The sequence below is a fragment of the Lucilia sericata genome, unplaced genomic scaffold (genome assembly GCF_015586225.1).
Source record: "Lucilia sericata isolate MDLA Ls3-8-SP2 unplaced genomic scaffold, ASM1558622v1 Contig002022F_arrow, whole genome shotgun sequence".
NCBI lineage: Eukaryota > Metazoa > Arthropoda > Insecta > Diptera > Calliphoridae > Lucilia > Lucilia sericata.
In genome coordinates this window covers 45,001-60,038 of record NW_023995886.1, presented here as the reverse complement: position 1 = coordinate 60,038, position 15,038 = coordinate 45,001, and the positions used below count along the sequence as shown (strand labels likewise).

Below are 15,038 nucleotides of genomic sequence, written 5' to 3'. Positions count from 1 at the left end.
TAGAATGTTTCTCGAATTTTTGGTTTTCTCCATACAAATTAATTTTTGTATAAAAATGTTTATAAACATTTTTTAAACTTGTTACAAAGAAAACCAGAAACATGAACGTTTTTGTATGGAAGAAATATGCTATATTTTTATAAAACTTAGCACAACTCATAACCTTTTTCATCGATTATCATAAATTGACCATCATTGGAAACCCAACTTAATGTGCCTTTTTTCAAATGTAATAAAAGCTAAAGTTACTGCTTCAAGGCCAACGTAGAGCCGATCCTCCCTAAATGTTGTGGAGAAATTTTGGCACGCATTAAACTTATGTGCATCAATTTTAGTCACTACAGTCATATTTTTAAGCCAGTAATGAGCATTATAGTTATTTGCAGAGAGAGGGGTCCTTATATGCGGGAAGGGTCATTTTTTGGCCGATCCAAAATAAAAATTGGTACAGAGGTTTTGGCTCGTAAGAAACTTAAGTGTGTAGCACTTCATCGCTTTACTCATATTTTTAAGACAGTAATGAGCGTTGAAGCTATTTCCTGAAGTGGACCCAATAGGGGGAGTAGGGCCAATTATGGACCTATCCACATAAAAGTTATTAAAAATATTTTGGCTCGCGAGGAACTTAATTGTGTAAAATGTTATTGCTATATTCGTAATTTTTAGCCAGTAATGAGCGTTAAAGTCATTTTCAGATGGAGGATAGGGTCATTTATGGGACGATCTTAAAACAAAATCGTAGAGCGATTTTGGTTCGTAAGAAACTTACTTATACCGAATTTCATCGCTATACTCACATTTTTGGACCAGTAATGAGTGTTAAAGTCATTTTCTGAAGGGGACCTTATATGAGGGTAGGGTCAATTATGGACCGATCCTCAAAAAATTTGGTAGAAAGATTTTGGCTCACATGAAACTTATTTATGTAGAATTTCATTGCTATACTTGCATTTTGGGACCAGTAATGAGTGTTAGAGTCATTTTCAGAAGGGGACCGTATATGGGGGTAGGGTCATTTATGGGCCGATCCTAAAAAAAATTGGTTAAAAGGTTTTGGTTCGTAAGAAACTTACTTATACCGAATTTCATCGCTATACTCGAATTTTTAGGCCAGTAATGAGTGTTAAAGTAATTTTCTGAAGGGGACCATATATTAGGGGTAGGGTCATTTATGGGCCGATCCTCAAAAAATTTGGTAGAAAGATTTTGGCTCATATGAAACTTATTTATGTCGAATTTCATCCCTATACTCGTACTTCTGAAGCAGTTATGTCAGTTAAAGCTGTTTTTTGGAGGTCCACTTGTATGGGGGCTATCCGAAAAATTGGACCGATATTGCCTATTTTTAATACCAAACAAACTTTAGCAATAGGGAATATTTATGCAAAATTTCAACTGTCTAGCTCCTCTCGTGTGGTCCCTATCGTGATTTCAACAGGCAGATGGACGGACGGACGGACATGGCTAGATCGTCTTAGAATTTAATAAGGACCCGGAATATATATACTTTTATGGGTCTATGGCCAATATTTCGATGTGTTACAAACGGAATGACAAAATCAATATACCCCCCATCTTTTTTGATGGTGGGTATAAAAATTGTGAAAAAAGTGTGAGTTTTTTTTTACTTAAATGGCCGTAACCAAGACATTAATCATAAATTTTGGATTTATTTTTTTGGGTTGAAAGACAACACTTGTATCTTTAAAACAAAATATCCAATTTGAAAATCGGTTGCAAACTACCAAACATATATTTTTTTTAAGTTAAAACTTCAAAAATAGCTCTTTTTCACAACTTTTGCTCTTAAAAAGGAACTAAACGAAGTGATCGGGAAAAATTAAAAAATAAATTCCTACTCTATGGACTATAACGAAATAGAATTGGTATATGAGAACCCTTGCATTTTTTTGCTGTATCACTGTGTAATTGTTCGTCCGAAAATTGTCTTAGTCCTGGTCCATAAACCCTATAAAATATTCCCGTACATTGAGAACATTTAGTATTTCGGAGATGTTTTCAATTTCATGGTTTTAAATATAGAATGACTTCTAACATGATGTTTAATTTTATGATCGTGAGAGCTTTCATGTTAATTTCTCGTCAAGGTAGAGAAAAGGTTTCTTTAACAAGTATTGTCGACGTGTGCTTAAAGAGTCATGTTTCTAAATTTTTTTGCGATTGCATAGGAGTGAGCTGAGTATGTAAGCTAAGTTTTCGGGAAAATATGTGAAAGTTAGACTTCTTCGATGTTGTTGCGGAATGCGTTACCCACATAAAATATGACCTGAACTCTTTGCGAATGTACTGTGAATTTGGATCTTAAATTTGAATTTTAAAATACCTACGAATTATTTTACTGCGTGGTTTTGACTATTTACGCAAAACGCTATGAATTTTCTGATGTTGATTTAATAATATTGGACAACAAAATGAAGTTAAAATCTGTGTATCACGTTGGAATAGAATATTTATATTTAAAATTAACTAGATTAACACTTTTGCTTACAATTTAAAAAAATATTATGAAATGTGACCTAACTTCATATTCCGGGATACCAGTATCAGTATTTAATTCTAAGGCAAATCATTATCCGTCTGCTATAAAAACATTTATTTCGATACATATATATTTATAAAAATTACAAATCACGTAATACTTTACTTTATAAAAGTGAAACAATAATTTCAGGATGAAACTGATAAACGACCGAAACAATAAAATTCAAAGAGTCACCAACAAATCTGGGATTATTGAATAAAAATTGTGTATTTTAGTATTTATGAAAAATTTGGAGATATTTTTAATATTTTGTAACATATAGAGAATATTTTTTATTCATGATTTTTTTCGTTCGTCTTCGCGGACCCCCTAGGATTTTGCTACGGACCACTAGGGGTCCGCGGACCCCCTTTTGGGAACCGTTGGTCTAGTCTATAGTCTAGTCTATAGTCTAGTTTATAGTCTAGACTATAGTCTAGTCTATAGTCTAGTCTATAGTCTAGTCTATAGTCTAGACTATAGTCTAGTCTATAGTCTAGTCTATAGTCTAGTCTATAGTCTAGTCTATAGTCTAGTCTATAGTCTAGTCTATAGACTAGACTATAGTCTAGTACATAAAGTACAACATTGTCTATAGTCCAGTCTATAGTCTAGTCTATAGTATAGTCTATAGTCTAGTCTATAGTCTAGTCTATAGTCTAGTCTATAGTCTAGTCTATAGTCTAGTCTATAGTCTAGTCTATAGTCTAGTCTATAGTCTAGTCTATAGTCTAGTCTATAGTCTAGTCTATAGTCTAGTCTATAGTCTAGTCTATAGTCTAGTCTATAGTCTAGTCTATAGTCTAGTCTATAGTCTAGTCTATAGTCTAGTCTATAGTCTAGTCTATAGTCTAGTCTATAGTCTAGTCTATAGTCTAGTCTATAGTCTAGTCTATAGTCTAGTCTATAGTCTAGTCTATAGTCTAGTCTAGTCTATAGTCTAGTCTAGTCTAGTCTAGTCTAGTCTAGTCTAGTCTAGTCTAGTCTAGTCTAGTCTAGTCTATAGTCTAGTCTATAGTCTAGTCTATAGTCTAGTCTATAGTCTAGTCTATAGTCTAGTCTATAGTCTAGTCTATAGTCTAGTCTATAGTCTAGTCTATAGTCTAGTCTATAGTCTAGTCTATAGTCTAGTCTATAGTCTAGTCTATAGTCTAGTCTATAGTCTAGTCTATAGTCTAGTCTATAGTCTAGTTTATAGTCTAGACTATAGTCTAGTCTATAGTCTAGTCTATAGTCTAGTCTATAGTCTAGACTATAGTCTAGTCTATAGTCTAGTCTATAGTCTAGTCTATAGTCTAGTCTATAGTCTAGTCTATAGTCTAGTCTATAGTCTAGTCTATAGTCTAGTCTATAGTCTAGTCTATAGTCTAGACTATAGTCTAGTCTATAGTCTAGTATAGTCTAGTCTATAGTCTAGTGTATAGTCTAGTCTATAGTCGAGTCTATACGAACACTTTACGAATGACCAAACTAAAGCAACAAACCGACCAGCTTGAAATTGCATTAATTTTCTCACACTCTTTTTAATAATTTATTTAAGATTTTCTAATGATATTTTAATATAAAAATGTTTAACAACGTTTAAATTTTATAATTATGTAAAAACATTTACAATTTATTAAATATTAAAGCGTTTTATTAACTAATTAAATCGCAACTAAACACCAAACAACCGAACACTTGCTAAATTTTAAGAAAACTAAAAGAAAAATGCAAGTATGTAATGTTGTTGTTAGTGTTGTCAAAAATACTGATTTGTTTATGTTTGTGTGTTTTTGTTGTTATTATTTGAGAGGGAGTAAGTGGGTGAATAGAGAAACTGCGTAAATAGATTAAATGCAAGTTGTTAAAAGAGATGTATTATTAAGGAGTACATACAGTTATCCCACTTACACCCTTTTAACAAACAACAACAAACACATGTTGTCTTATTAAACAACAACAAAATTTGCATTTTTTCTTTTAGTTTTCTAGAAATTTTACAAGTGTTCGGTTGTTTGGTAGTTCGCGTTCCTTTAATTAATTAATAAATCATATTAAAAATGAATAAATGGCAAATATTTTTGCATAATTATAAAATTTAAATGATGTTTCATAATAATGTGTAAAAATTTCATAAGAAAATATAAAGTAAATTAATGAAAAATGTGATGAAAAATTGGTGGAAAAAAATTAATACCAAGCCGGTTGCTTTTGTTTGTTCGTTGCAAATAAGTGTTTGTATGAGTGTGTGTTGTTCGTTGGTTGTTTTACGGAAGGAATATTGAGAATGGTTTATTAAAAAAGAAAATAAAGAAAGATAAAAGTTTTAAATAAAATAAATTAAGGAATTGTTTGCGGAAAGTGCAGGGTAAGTGTGTGATTAATATTTAGTTTTATATTGACTAATTCATCATCGCACAACCTAAACGATTGAAGCTAAAAAGCAGAAATGGGCAGGAGAATGGTCTGCCGCCAAATTTATCTATGTATTAAGATTTTTGGAAATTCAATGTTTAGGGGACACTAAATTTATAAAATTTTAACAATTGTTCGATTTAGTAACACTAAGGGCCAATCTTTAGGTGAAAGATTAGCGATTAAATTAAAATTAATCCTCGAAAGATGTTTTTGAGTACTCAATTAGTTAATTTTGTTTGCAAGTTTAAGCGCCCAATTGAGGCGGTTTAATCTTAAGCACGAAATGCAAAAGTGTAAACAGCTGATGCAAAAAATCAAAAACATCAAAGGGGATTAACATAAGATTAAATTTAATTTTAGATTAACTAATCTGATTATTAATTGGCATTTGATTACCATCTCAAAACCCCGCTCTAAATATGCTAATGGGGTGTTATTTGGAATTCCGATACCAAGGACTATTATAGAACTTTTTTCTGACATTTCTATAATATTGAATATATGTTCTAGTCGAAATTGTTATATTAATAGAAAACTGCTCGAAATTTTTCTATAAATAAAAAACTTGACATAACCCTTCTAAAAATTTAAAACTAGTCGATTTTTTATAAATAGCAAACTGGTCGAAATTCTTTTACAAATAAAAAAATTAACAAAATTCTTCTATTAACAGAAAACTGGCCGAAATTCTTCTATAATTAATAAGCTGTTCGAAATTTTTCTATAATTAAAAAACTGTTCGAAATTCTTCTATAAATAGAAAACTGGTATTTTTTATAAATTGAGAACTGTTCGATATTTCTCTATAAATAGAAAAACTGGTCGAATTTTTCCTATAAATAAACTTGTCGAAATTCTATAAATTGAAAACTAGTCGAACATTTTCTATTAAAAGAAAACTAGTCTAAATTGTTTTATCGAACAAACTGTTCGAAATTTTTTTGTAAATAAAAAACTTGACATAATCCTTCTAAAACTTGAAAACTTGTCGACTTTTTTTATGAATAGCAAACTGGTCTTCTACAAATAAAAAAATTAACAAAATTATTTTATTAACAGAAAACTAGTCAAAATCCTTATATAACTAGGAAACTGTTCGAAATTTTTCTATAATTAAAAAACTGTTTGAAATTCGTCTACAAATAGAAAACTGGTAGATTTTTTTTATAAATGGAGAACTGGTCGAAATTTCTCTATGAATAGAAAAACTGGTCGAATTTTTCCTATAAATAAACTTGTCGAAATTCTTCTACAAATAGAAAATTGGTCGAAATTCTTCTATAAATTGAAAACTAGTCGAAATTGTTCTATTAATAGAAAACTGGTAGAAATTTTTCTATAAATAAAAAAATTCTTTGTATTTCTTCTGCAAATAGAAAACCGGTCGATTTTTTTTTAAATTGAGACCTTGTCGAAATTCTTCTATAAATAGTCGAAATTTTCTTCTACAAATAAAAAACTTGTAGAATTTTTTCTATGAATAAAAAAAACTCTTCGGAATTCTATAAATAAAAAACTGGTCGAATTTCTTATAAATTAAGAACCGGTTGAAATTCTAAAATAGCGAAATTCTTCTATAAATTAAAAACTGGTCAAATTGTTCCTATTAATAGTAAACTTGTCGTAATTCTTCTACAAATCGAAAACTGGTCGAAAATCTTCAATAAATAGAAATGTCGACTAGACATTTTTCTGTAGAAACTTTTCATGAAATAATTCTTCTATAAATAGGAAACTAGTCGATTTTATTTATAAATAGTAAACTTGTCTAAATTTTTCTATAAATAAAAAACCAGACAGTAGAAAACTGGTCGATTTTTTTTATAAATTGAGAACTGGTCAAAATTTTTGGTAAACAATAACATTTCCAAAATTCTTTTGTTAACAGATATCTGGTCGAAATTTTCGGCTGTAGATCCTTAAATAATGATGCAATTGAGAAAGCAATGAAAATCTGTATTTATAATGTTTAAACTAAAATTTCTTTATTAATTGTACATACAGAAACTAAGACCTTAACTAATTAAAATCGAATCAATCACATTAACTTTGCACCGTTGTCGTAGTATCCTTGACAATAGCACCTTCGGGTAATTCACGTACCAGCGATAATAACTTTTCCAGTTTTTGTATTTGTAAAGTATTTTGATCCAAATACATTTGCTTTTTAGGCGGTTTAACCATTAAACGTAAATTGGGTGATAATTTCAAAGAAGTCACTGTGCCCCTAATAAGAAAAGGATTTGTGGTAAATAAATGGTTTCAATTTAGATTAGCAAATAAATAATCATACTTATCATCTCCCACTATGATAAAAGGTAACTTTTCATTAAAAGCCAAACGTGTTAATTTATTTTTACGTTTCGGTACTACGGCCTGTATACAAATGGCTTTATACTTGTTAACATTCAAATCGAATACATAGACTTTACCCTCATTGGTAACGGCTGCAAATACCGTACTCGAATACGGAGCCCATTTAACATCTCCCACGGCTGAGCCCAAATCGAATATGAATAATGGTTCTGGTCTCATATCTTCCCAGATTTTTACACGCCAATCACCACTACAGGTTATAAAGATATTGGAGTTATAACGATTGAAATCGATGCGATATACAGAGAGATTGTGGGCATGATAAGTCATTAAATATTTCGAACTATAAGCTATGCTACATTTATAGATGCAACCCTCCTCCGTGCCCACTAGAAATATTTCCTTATCTTGTGGATGAAATTTCATACAAGAACCACAACTTTTCAATCGTAGCTCGGTGCCATCTGGACCCGCTACCAGGCCATTTTCCAGAAATAATGTTATTATGGTTGTGACCATTAGTTTATTCTGCATGAGCACCCAATTGAGCGCTCGGCCTCCTGAGGAAACAGAATAGAAGTTTATCTCACCGTCTGCCATATCGGGACCCCATTTGATCTGAAAAGTAAAGTAGTTCTTTTTTGATTAGTTCTGACTATGGCGGACATAAGCCTATAGGTAGGACTAGTACAGCAAAGAGTGCCCTGACTACTTTAGTTTATTCCATGAGAATGAGAGAGAGCTCTTTGCCGATAACTATTTACAAATTTTGAAAAAGAAAATCGAGATATTGAGTATTCTAGCTTACCTCCCAAACACACTCAATATGTTTGGCATTAACACCATCGGAAAAGTACAATGGTTCCTTATAATTATCTTTAAGATTATACACCGCCACATTGCCATCATAAAGACCAATAGCTATTAGAAATGGATACTTAGGATGGATATCACAGCACATAACACCACTCTCGGTCATGACTATATAAAATTTTCCATAAAATATAAAAATCACCCAACTTATTAAAATCTCAAACTCACTAATATAATCCGGATAGGAAGGATTTTTACAAGTGAATAGACAAATCGAACCCTCACTAGGTTGTTTCATAAAATCATCTAGAAAATATAAAAAAAAAATCTTAAGAATTTCCGTTCAACCCCTATACACATCTCTTACGTGATCCAAAACATACGGCAAACAAATCATAATAATAAGGATTAAACATAACATCGGTTATACTCATTTTCTTGGTACGTTCATAGTTAAATTTCCATAAAGGCAACAGAGTACCCTCTGCCTCACGATATTCATCGGCTGGATCTTCCCAATAGCGATAATCATGAGCTATATCTCTATAGATATTTTGATTTATCATGCGTTCCAGAATTTGCCAACATTTTAAATATTTCCTATTAATTTCCTCGGCCATTTGAGTGCGTACATCTTGTTTGCCCGCCTTACCCTCTTCCTTGCGATGCACTTTCTTATCCTCTTTTTTGTCTTTTTCTTTCTGCTGCTTCTCAAAATCCTCCATATAACTGTCATAGATCACCCATTGTAAGACATTGGCGCCATATTGTGAACGCGGTGGTGGTATAGTTTGTGTCTCCACATTCTATAAGTATATAAAAAATAAATTTAAATATTTTTTTTATCTCATCTTCAACCTTTTTTACCCTTTTCGGATTGCTGAAGGTTAAGGCAGCTCTTTCACAGAAATTAAATTGATTTATAAGTTTACGTTTCTTTCCCGTTGTGGGTGCAGCAGCAGCTGCTCCTCCTGTTTCTGCTACTTCTTCCGCTTCCTTTTCACCTAAATCACCCTCTTCTGCCTCTTCTCGTCCTTCTTCCTCTTCTTCGCCCACTTCTTCTTCACCTTCGGCTGTTTCAGCATCCTCGGCACCTTCCTCGCCTGCTTCCCCTGATTCACCTTCTGCAACACCCTCGGATTTGCGTGGTACTTCTATTTCTGGTACCGAATAACGAGGGGCGGGTAAGGGGACACCTGTGCATATTAAAAGAACATTATGAGGTATATATCGAAAATTTCTAGTCTATAGTCTTGTCTATAGTCTAGTCTATAGTCTAGTCTAGTCTAGTCTATAGTCTATAGTCTAGTCTATAGTCTAGTCTAGTATAGTCTATAGTCTTAGGTCTATTAGTCTCTAGTCTATAGTCTAGTCTATAGTCTAGCTCTATGTCTAGTCTATCGTTCTAGTCTATAGTCTAGTCTATAGTCTTAGTCTATAGTCTAGTCTATAGTTCGTCTAGCTAGTCTATAGTTCTCGGTCTATAGTCTAGCTATAGTTCTTAGTCTATAGTGTCTAGTCTATAGTAGTTTCTAGTCTAGAGTCTATAGTCTAGTTATAGTCTAGTCCTAATAGTCTAGTCTCTAGTTTCTAGTCATTAGTCTAGTCTATCGTCTAGTCTATAGTCTCGTCTATAGTCTAAGTCTATAGTATAGTCTATAGTCTAGTCTATAGTCCTAGTCTCTAGTCTAGTCTATAGTCTAGTCGATCGTCTAGTCTATAGGTCTAGTCTATAGTCTCGTCTATAGGTCTAGTCTATAGTCTAGTCTATATAGTCTAGTCTATAGTCTAGTCTATAGTCTAGTCTATAGTCTAGTCTATAGTCTAGTCTATAGTCTAGTCTATAGTCTAGTCTATAGTCTAGTCTATAGTCTAGTCTATAGTCTAGTCTATAGTCTAGTCTATAGTCTAGTCTATTAGTCTAGTCTATAGTCTAGTCTATAGTCTAGTCTATAGTCTAGTCTATAGTCTAGTCTATAGTCTAGTCTATAGTCTAGTCTATAGTCTAGTCTAGTCTAGTCTATAGTCTAGTCTATAGTCTAGTCTATAGTCTAGTCTATAGTCTAGTCTATAGTCTAGTCTATAGTCTAGTCTATAGTCTAGTCTATAGTCTAGTCTATAGTCTAGTCTATAGTCTAGTCTATAGTCTAGTCTATAGTCTAGTCTATAGTCTAGTCTATAGTCTAGTCTATAGTCTAGTCTATAGTCTAGTCTATAGTCTAGTCTATAGTCTAGTCTATAGTCTAGTCTATAGTCTAGTCTATAGTCTAGTCTATAGTCTAGTATAGTCTAGTCTATAGTCTAGTCTATAGTCTAGTCTATAGTCTAGTCTATAGTCTAGTCTATAGTCTAGTCTATAGTCTAGTCTATAGTCTAGTCTATAGTCTAGTCTATAGTCTAGTCTATAGTCTAGTCTATAGTCAAGTCTATAGTCTAGTCTATAGTCTATAGTCTAGTCTATAGTCTAGACTATAGTCTAGTCTATAGTCTAGTCTATAGTCTAGTCTATAGTCTAGTCTATAGTCTAGTCTATAGTCCAGTCTATAGTCTAGTCTATAGTCTAGTCTATAGTCTAGTCTATAGTCTAGTCTATAGTCTAGTCTATAGTCTAGTCTATAGTCTAGTCTATAGTCTAGTCTATAGTCTAGTCTATAGTCTAGTCCAACGGTTCCCAAAAGGGGGTCCGCGGACCCCTAGTGGTCCGTAGCAAAATCCTAGGGGGTCCGCGAAGACGAACGAAAAAAATCATGAATAAAAAATATTCTCTATATGTTACAAAATATTAAAAATATCTCCAAATTTTTCATAAATACTAAAATACACAATTTTTATTCAATAATCCCAGATTTGTTGGTGACTCTTTGAATTTTATTGTTTCGGTCGTTTATCAGGATGAAGCTAGGCGCTACAAATTTATTGTTTCACTTTTATAAAGTAAAGTATTACGTGATTTGTAATTTTTATAAATATAAATGTTTTTATAGCAGACGGATAATGATTTGCCTTAGAATTAAATACTGATACTAGTATCCCGGAATATGAAGTTAGGTCACATTTCATAATATTTTTTTAAATTGTAAGCAAAAGTGTTAATCTAGTTAATTTTAAATATAAATATTCCATTCCAACGTGATACACAGATTTTAACTTCATTTTGTTGTCCAATATTATTAAATCAACATCAGAAAATTCATAGCGTTTTGCGTAAATAGTCAAAACCACGCAGTAAAATAATTCGTAGGTATTTTAAAATTCAAATTTAAGATCCAAATTCACAGTACATTCGCAAAGAGTTCAAGTCATATTTTATGTGGGTAACGCATTCCGCAACAACATCGAAGAAGTCTAACTTTCACATATTTTCCCGAAAATTTAGCTTACATACTCAGCTCACTCCTATGCAATCGCAAAAAAATTTAGAAACATGACTCTTTAAGCACATGTCGACAATACTTGTTAAAGAAACCTTTTCTCTACCTTGACGAGAAATGAACATGAAAGCTCTCACGATCATAAAATTAAACATCATGTTAGAAGTCATTCTATATTTAAAACCATGAAATTGAAAACATCTCCGAAATACTAAATGTTCTCAATGTACGGGAATATTTTATAGGGTTTATGGACCAGGACTAAGACAATTTTCGAACAATTACACAGTGATACAGCAAAAAAATGCAGGGGTTCTCATATACCAATTCCATTTCGTTATAGTCCATAGAGTAGGAATTTATTTTTAATTTTTCCCGATCACTTCGTTTAGTTCCTTTTTAAGAGCAAAAGTTGTGAAAAAGAGCTATTTCTGAAGTTTTAACTTTAAAAAAATATATGTCTGGTAGTTTGCAACCGATTTTCAAATTGGATATTTTGTTTTAAAGATACAAGTGTTGTCTTTCAACCCAAAAAAATAAATCCAAAATTTATGATTAATGTCTTGGTTACGGCCATTTAAGTAAAAAAACTCACACTTTTTTCACAATTTTTAATTTTCATACTGCTCTACGTTGGCCATGAAGCAATAACTTTAGCTTTTATTACATTTGAAAAAAGCCACATTAAGTTGGGTTTCCAATGATGGTCAATTTATGATAATCGATGAAAAAGGTTATGAGTTGTGCTAAGTTTTATAAAAATATAGCATATTTCTTCCATACAAAAACGTTCATGTTTCTGGTTTTCTTTGTAACAAGTTTAAAAAATGTTTATAAACATTTTTATACAAAAATTAATTTGTATGGAGAAAACCAAAAATTCGAGAAACATGCTATTAGAAAAATTGGCATAAATTATCCAGTTTTTCATAGATTTTTATGAAATAACAAGTTTTAGAAACCTTCCTTTATGTGATTCTTCAGGAAAGTAATAAAAGATGAACTCACTGCCTCATGGTCAAAGTAGAGCATGATGAAAATGAAAATTTTTTAAAAAAGTGTGAGTTTTTTTACTTAAACGACCGTAACTCAGACATTTGACCATAAATTTTGGATTTCTTTTTTTGGATTAAAAGACACTTGTATCATTAAAAAAAAATCGGATTTGAAAATCGGATGAAAACTACTAAACTTATGATTTTTCAAATTTAAAACTTCAAAAATGGCTCTTTTTCGCATCTTTTGCTCTTAAAAAGTAAGTTAACGAAGTGATAGGGGAAAACTAAAAATATATTCGTACTCTATGGACTATAACGAAATAGAATTGGTATATGAGAACGCCTGCATTTATTTTTCTTCACTTTTGTATCACAGTGTTATTTATAACAATAAGATATCAAAATATGTATGGGGGTCCGTGAAATTAAATAAATTCCTCAAGGGGTCCGCGAAGTAAAAAATGGTGGGAACCGCTGGTCTAGTCTATAGTCTAGTCTATAGTCTAGTCTATAGTCTAGTCTATAGTCTAGTCTATAGTAGCTAGTCTATAGTCTAGTCTACTATAGTCTAGTCTATAGTCTAGTCTATAGTCTAGTCTATAGTCTAGTCTATAGTCTAGTCTATAGTCTAGTCTATAGTCTAGTCTATAGTCTAGTCTATAGTCTAGTCCTATAGTCTAGTCTATAGTCTAGTCTATAGTCTAGTCTATAGTCTAGTCTATAGTCTAGTCTATAGTCTAGTCTATAGTCTAGTCTATAGTCTAGTCTATAGTCTAGTCTATAGTCTAGTCTATAGTCTAGTCTATAGTCTAGTCTATAGTCTAGTCTATAGTCTAGTCTATAGTCTAGTCTATAGTCTAGTCTATAGTCTAGTCTATAGTCTAGTCTATAGTCTAGTCTATAGTCTAGTCTATAGTCCTAGTCTATAGTCTAGTCTATAGTCTAGTCTATAGTCTAGTCTATAGTCTAGTCTATAGTCTAGTCTATAGTCTAGTCTATAGTCTAGTCTATAGTCTAGTCTATAGTCTAGTCTATAGTCTAGTCTATAGTCTAGTCTATAGTCTAGTCTATAGTCTAGTCTAAGTAGTCTAGTCTATAGTCTAGTCTATAGTCTAGTCTATAGTCTAGTCTATAGTCTAGTCTATAGTCTAGTCTATAGTCTAGTCTATAGTCTAGTCTATAGTCTAGTCTATAGTCTAGTCTATAGTCTAGTCTATAGTCTAGTCTATAGTCTAGTCTATAGTCTAGTCTATAGTCTAGTCTATAGTCTAGTCTATAGTCTAGTCTATAGTCTAGTCTATAGTCTAGTCTATAGTCTAGTCTATAGTCTAGTCTATAGTCTAGTCTATAGTCTAGTCTATAGTCTAGTCTATAGTCTAGTCTATAGTCTAGTCTATAGTCTAGTCTATAGTCTAGTCTATAGTCTAGTCTATAGTCTAGTCTATAGTCTAGTCTATAGTCTAGTCTATAGTCTAGTCTATAGTCTAGTCTATAGTCTAGTCTATAGTCTAGTCTATAGTCTAGTCTATAGTCTAGTCTATAGTCTAGTCTATAGTCTAGTCTATAGTCTAGTCTATAGTCTAGTCTATAGTCTAGTCTATAGTCTAGTCTATAGTCTAGTCTATAGTCTAGTCTATAGTCTAGTCTATAGTCTAGTCTATAGTCTAGTCTATAGTCTAGTCTATAGTCTAGTCTATAGTCTAGTCTATAGTCTAGTCTATAGTCTAGTCTATAGTCAGTCTAGTCTATAGTCTAGTCTATAGTCTAGTCTATAGTCTAGTCTATAGTCTAGTCTATAGTCAAATGTTAATATTCAAATATTACTAAACTAATCCAATGTAATGATATCTTACCTATTTCGCCGCTTTCATCCATTTGAATTCTGGCCTCCTCCGAATCTATATGCAAAGAAGTTCCATCATATTTCAGTAATGTCACCGTATTACCAGCAGGAGGAATCTGGAGTTTTAAACGTTTTTTAAAACAAATCATAAAAATTATAAAAGTACAAACTGAAATCTTCGTACCGTAACAAAAGCTTCATCTTTAAAACTATAAACGACCAAATTGTGAACGACATTGGTATTGGTTGGCGTCAAAACCTTAGTGATCTCTTCACTTAATTCCGCTTCCGTAAGATCTAATTGATCTTCAGGTTTTAATAGTTGACGTGACTTAACCCAGGCATCAAAATCATCAGCATCACCACCACCAGCATCAGCACCTGATGATTTTGCAGTCTTGGTAGATGCTCGATTTAACTAGTAAGGAGTAAAAATATTTATTTAGTGAATAATACAAACTAGAAGTAAACTCTAGAAGTAAAATGTTTAGCTAAAAAAGTGCACTTAAAACTCACCAGTTTTACAACAAACATACTAATCAAAATTGTAATTATAGTTCATAAAATTGGTTAAAGATATTTTATAAAAAAATCCTGAAACTAAATCCTATATAAAGTGTTTAAAACTAGATTTAAGAAAATGGTGTTTGAGTAAGTAGTTTAAAGTCAAGACCAAAAAAAAAACTCATGCTGTTTTAACATGCAAATTTCAGAGTAATTTTGTCAATTTTATAGTTGACAGCTTTACCTGATCA

The 15,038-nt window shown here is 31.8% G+C and overlaps 1 protein-coding gene across 2 annotated transcripts in view; it reads right to left on the bottom strand.

Annotated features, from left to right (window-relative positions):
• Window positions 1–6,918: 6,918 nt before the first annotated feature.
• The window catches only part of LOC119613229 (dynein intermediate chain 2, ciliary), a 16,474-nt gene continuing 8,354 nt past the window's right edge, over window positions 6,919–15,038 (bottom strand). For both annotated transcript variants that reach the window (XM_037969184.1, XM_037969185.1), the window contains exons 2-9: window positions 14,468–14,701; window positions 14,294–14,399; window positions 8,939–9,267; window positions 8,439–8,877; window positions 8,300–8,377; window positions 8,067–8,239; window positions 7,236–7,876; window positions 6,919–7,169 (exon numbers count right to left, since the gene is read on the bottom strand). In XM_037969184.1, coding sequence (XP_037825112.1) covers window positions 6,986–7,169; window positions 7,236–7,876; window positions 8,067–8,239; window positions 8,300–8,377; window positions 8,439–8,877; window positions 8,939–9,267; window positions 14,294–14,399; window positions 14,468–14,701 — 2,184 coding nt within the window. In that variant the 3' untranslated portion in view covers window positions 6,919–6,985. The remainder of the gene's footprint in view (window positions 7,170–7,235; window positions 7,877–8,066; window positions 8,240–8,299; window positions 8,378–8,438; window positions 8,878–8,938; window positions 9,268–14,293; window positions 14,400–14,467; window positions 14,702–15,038) is intronic.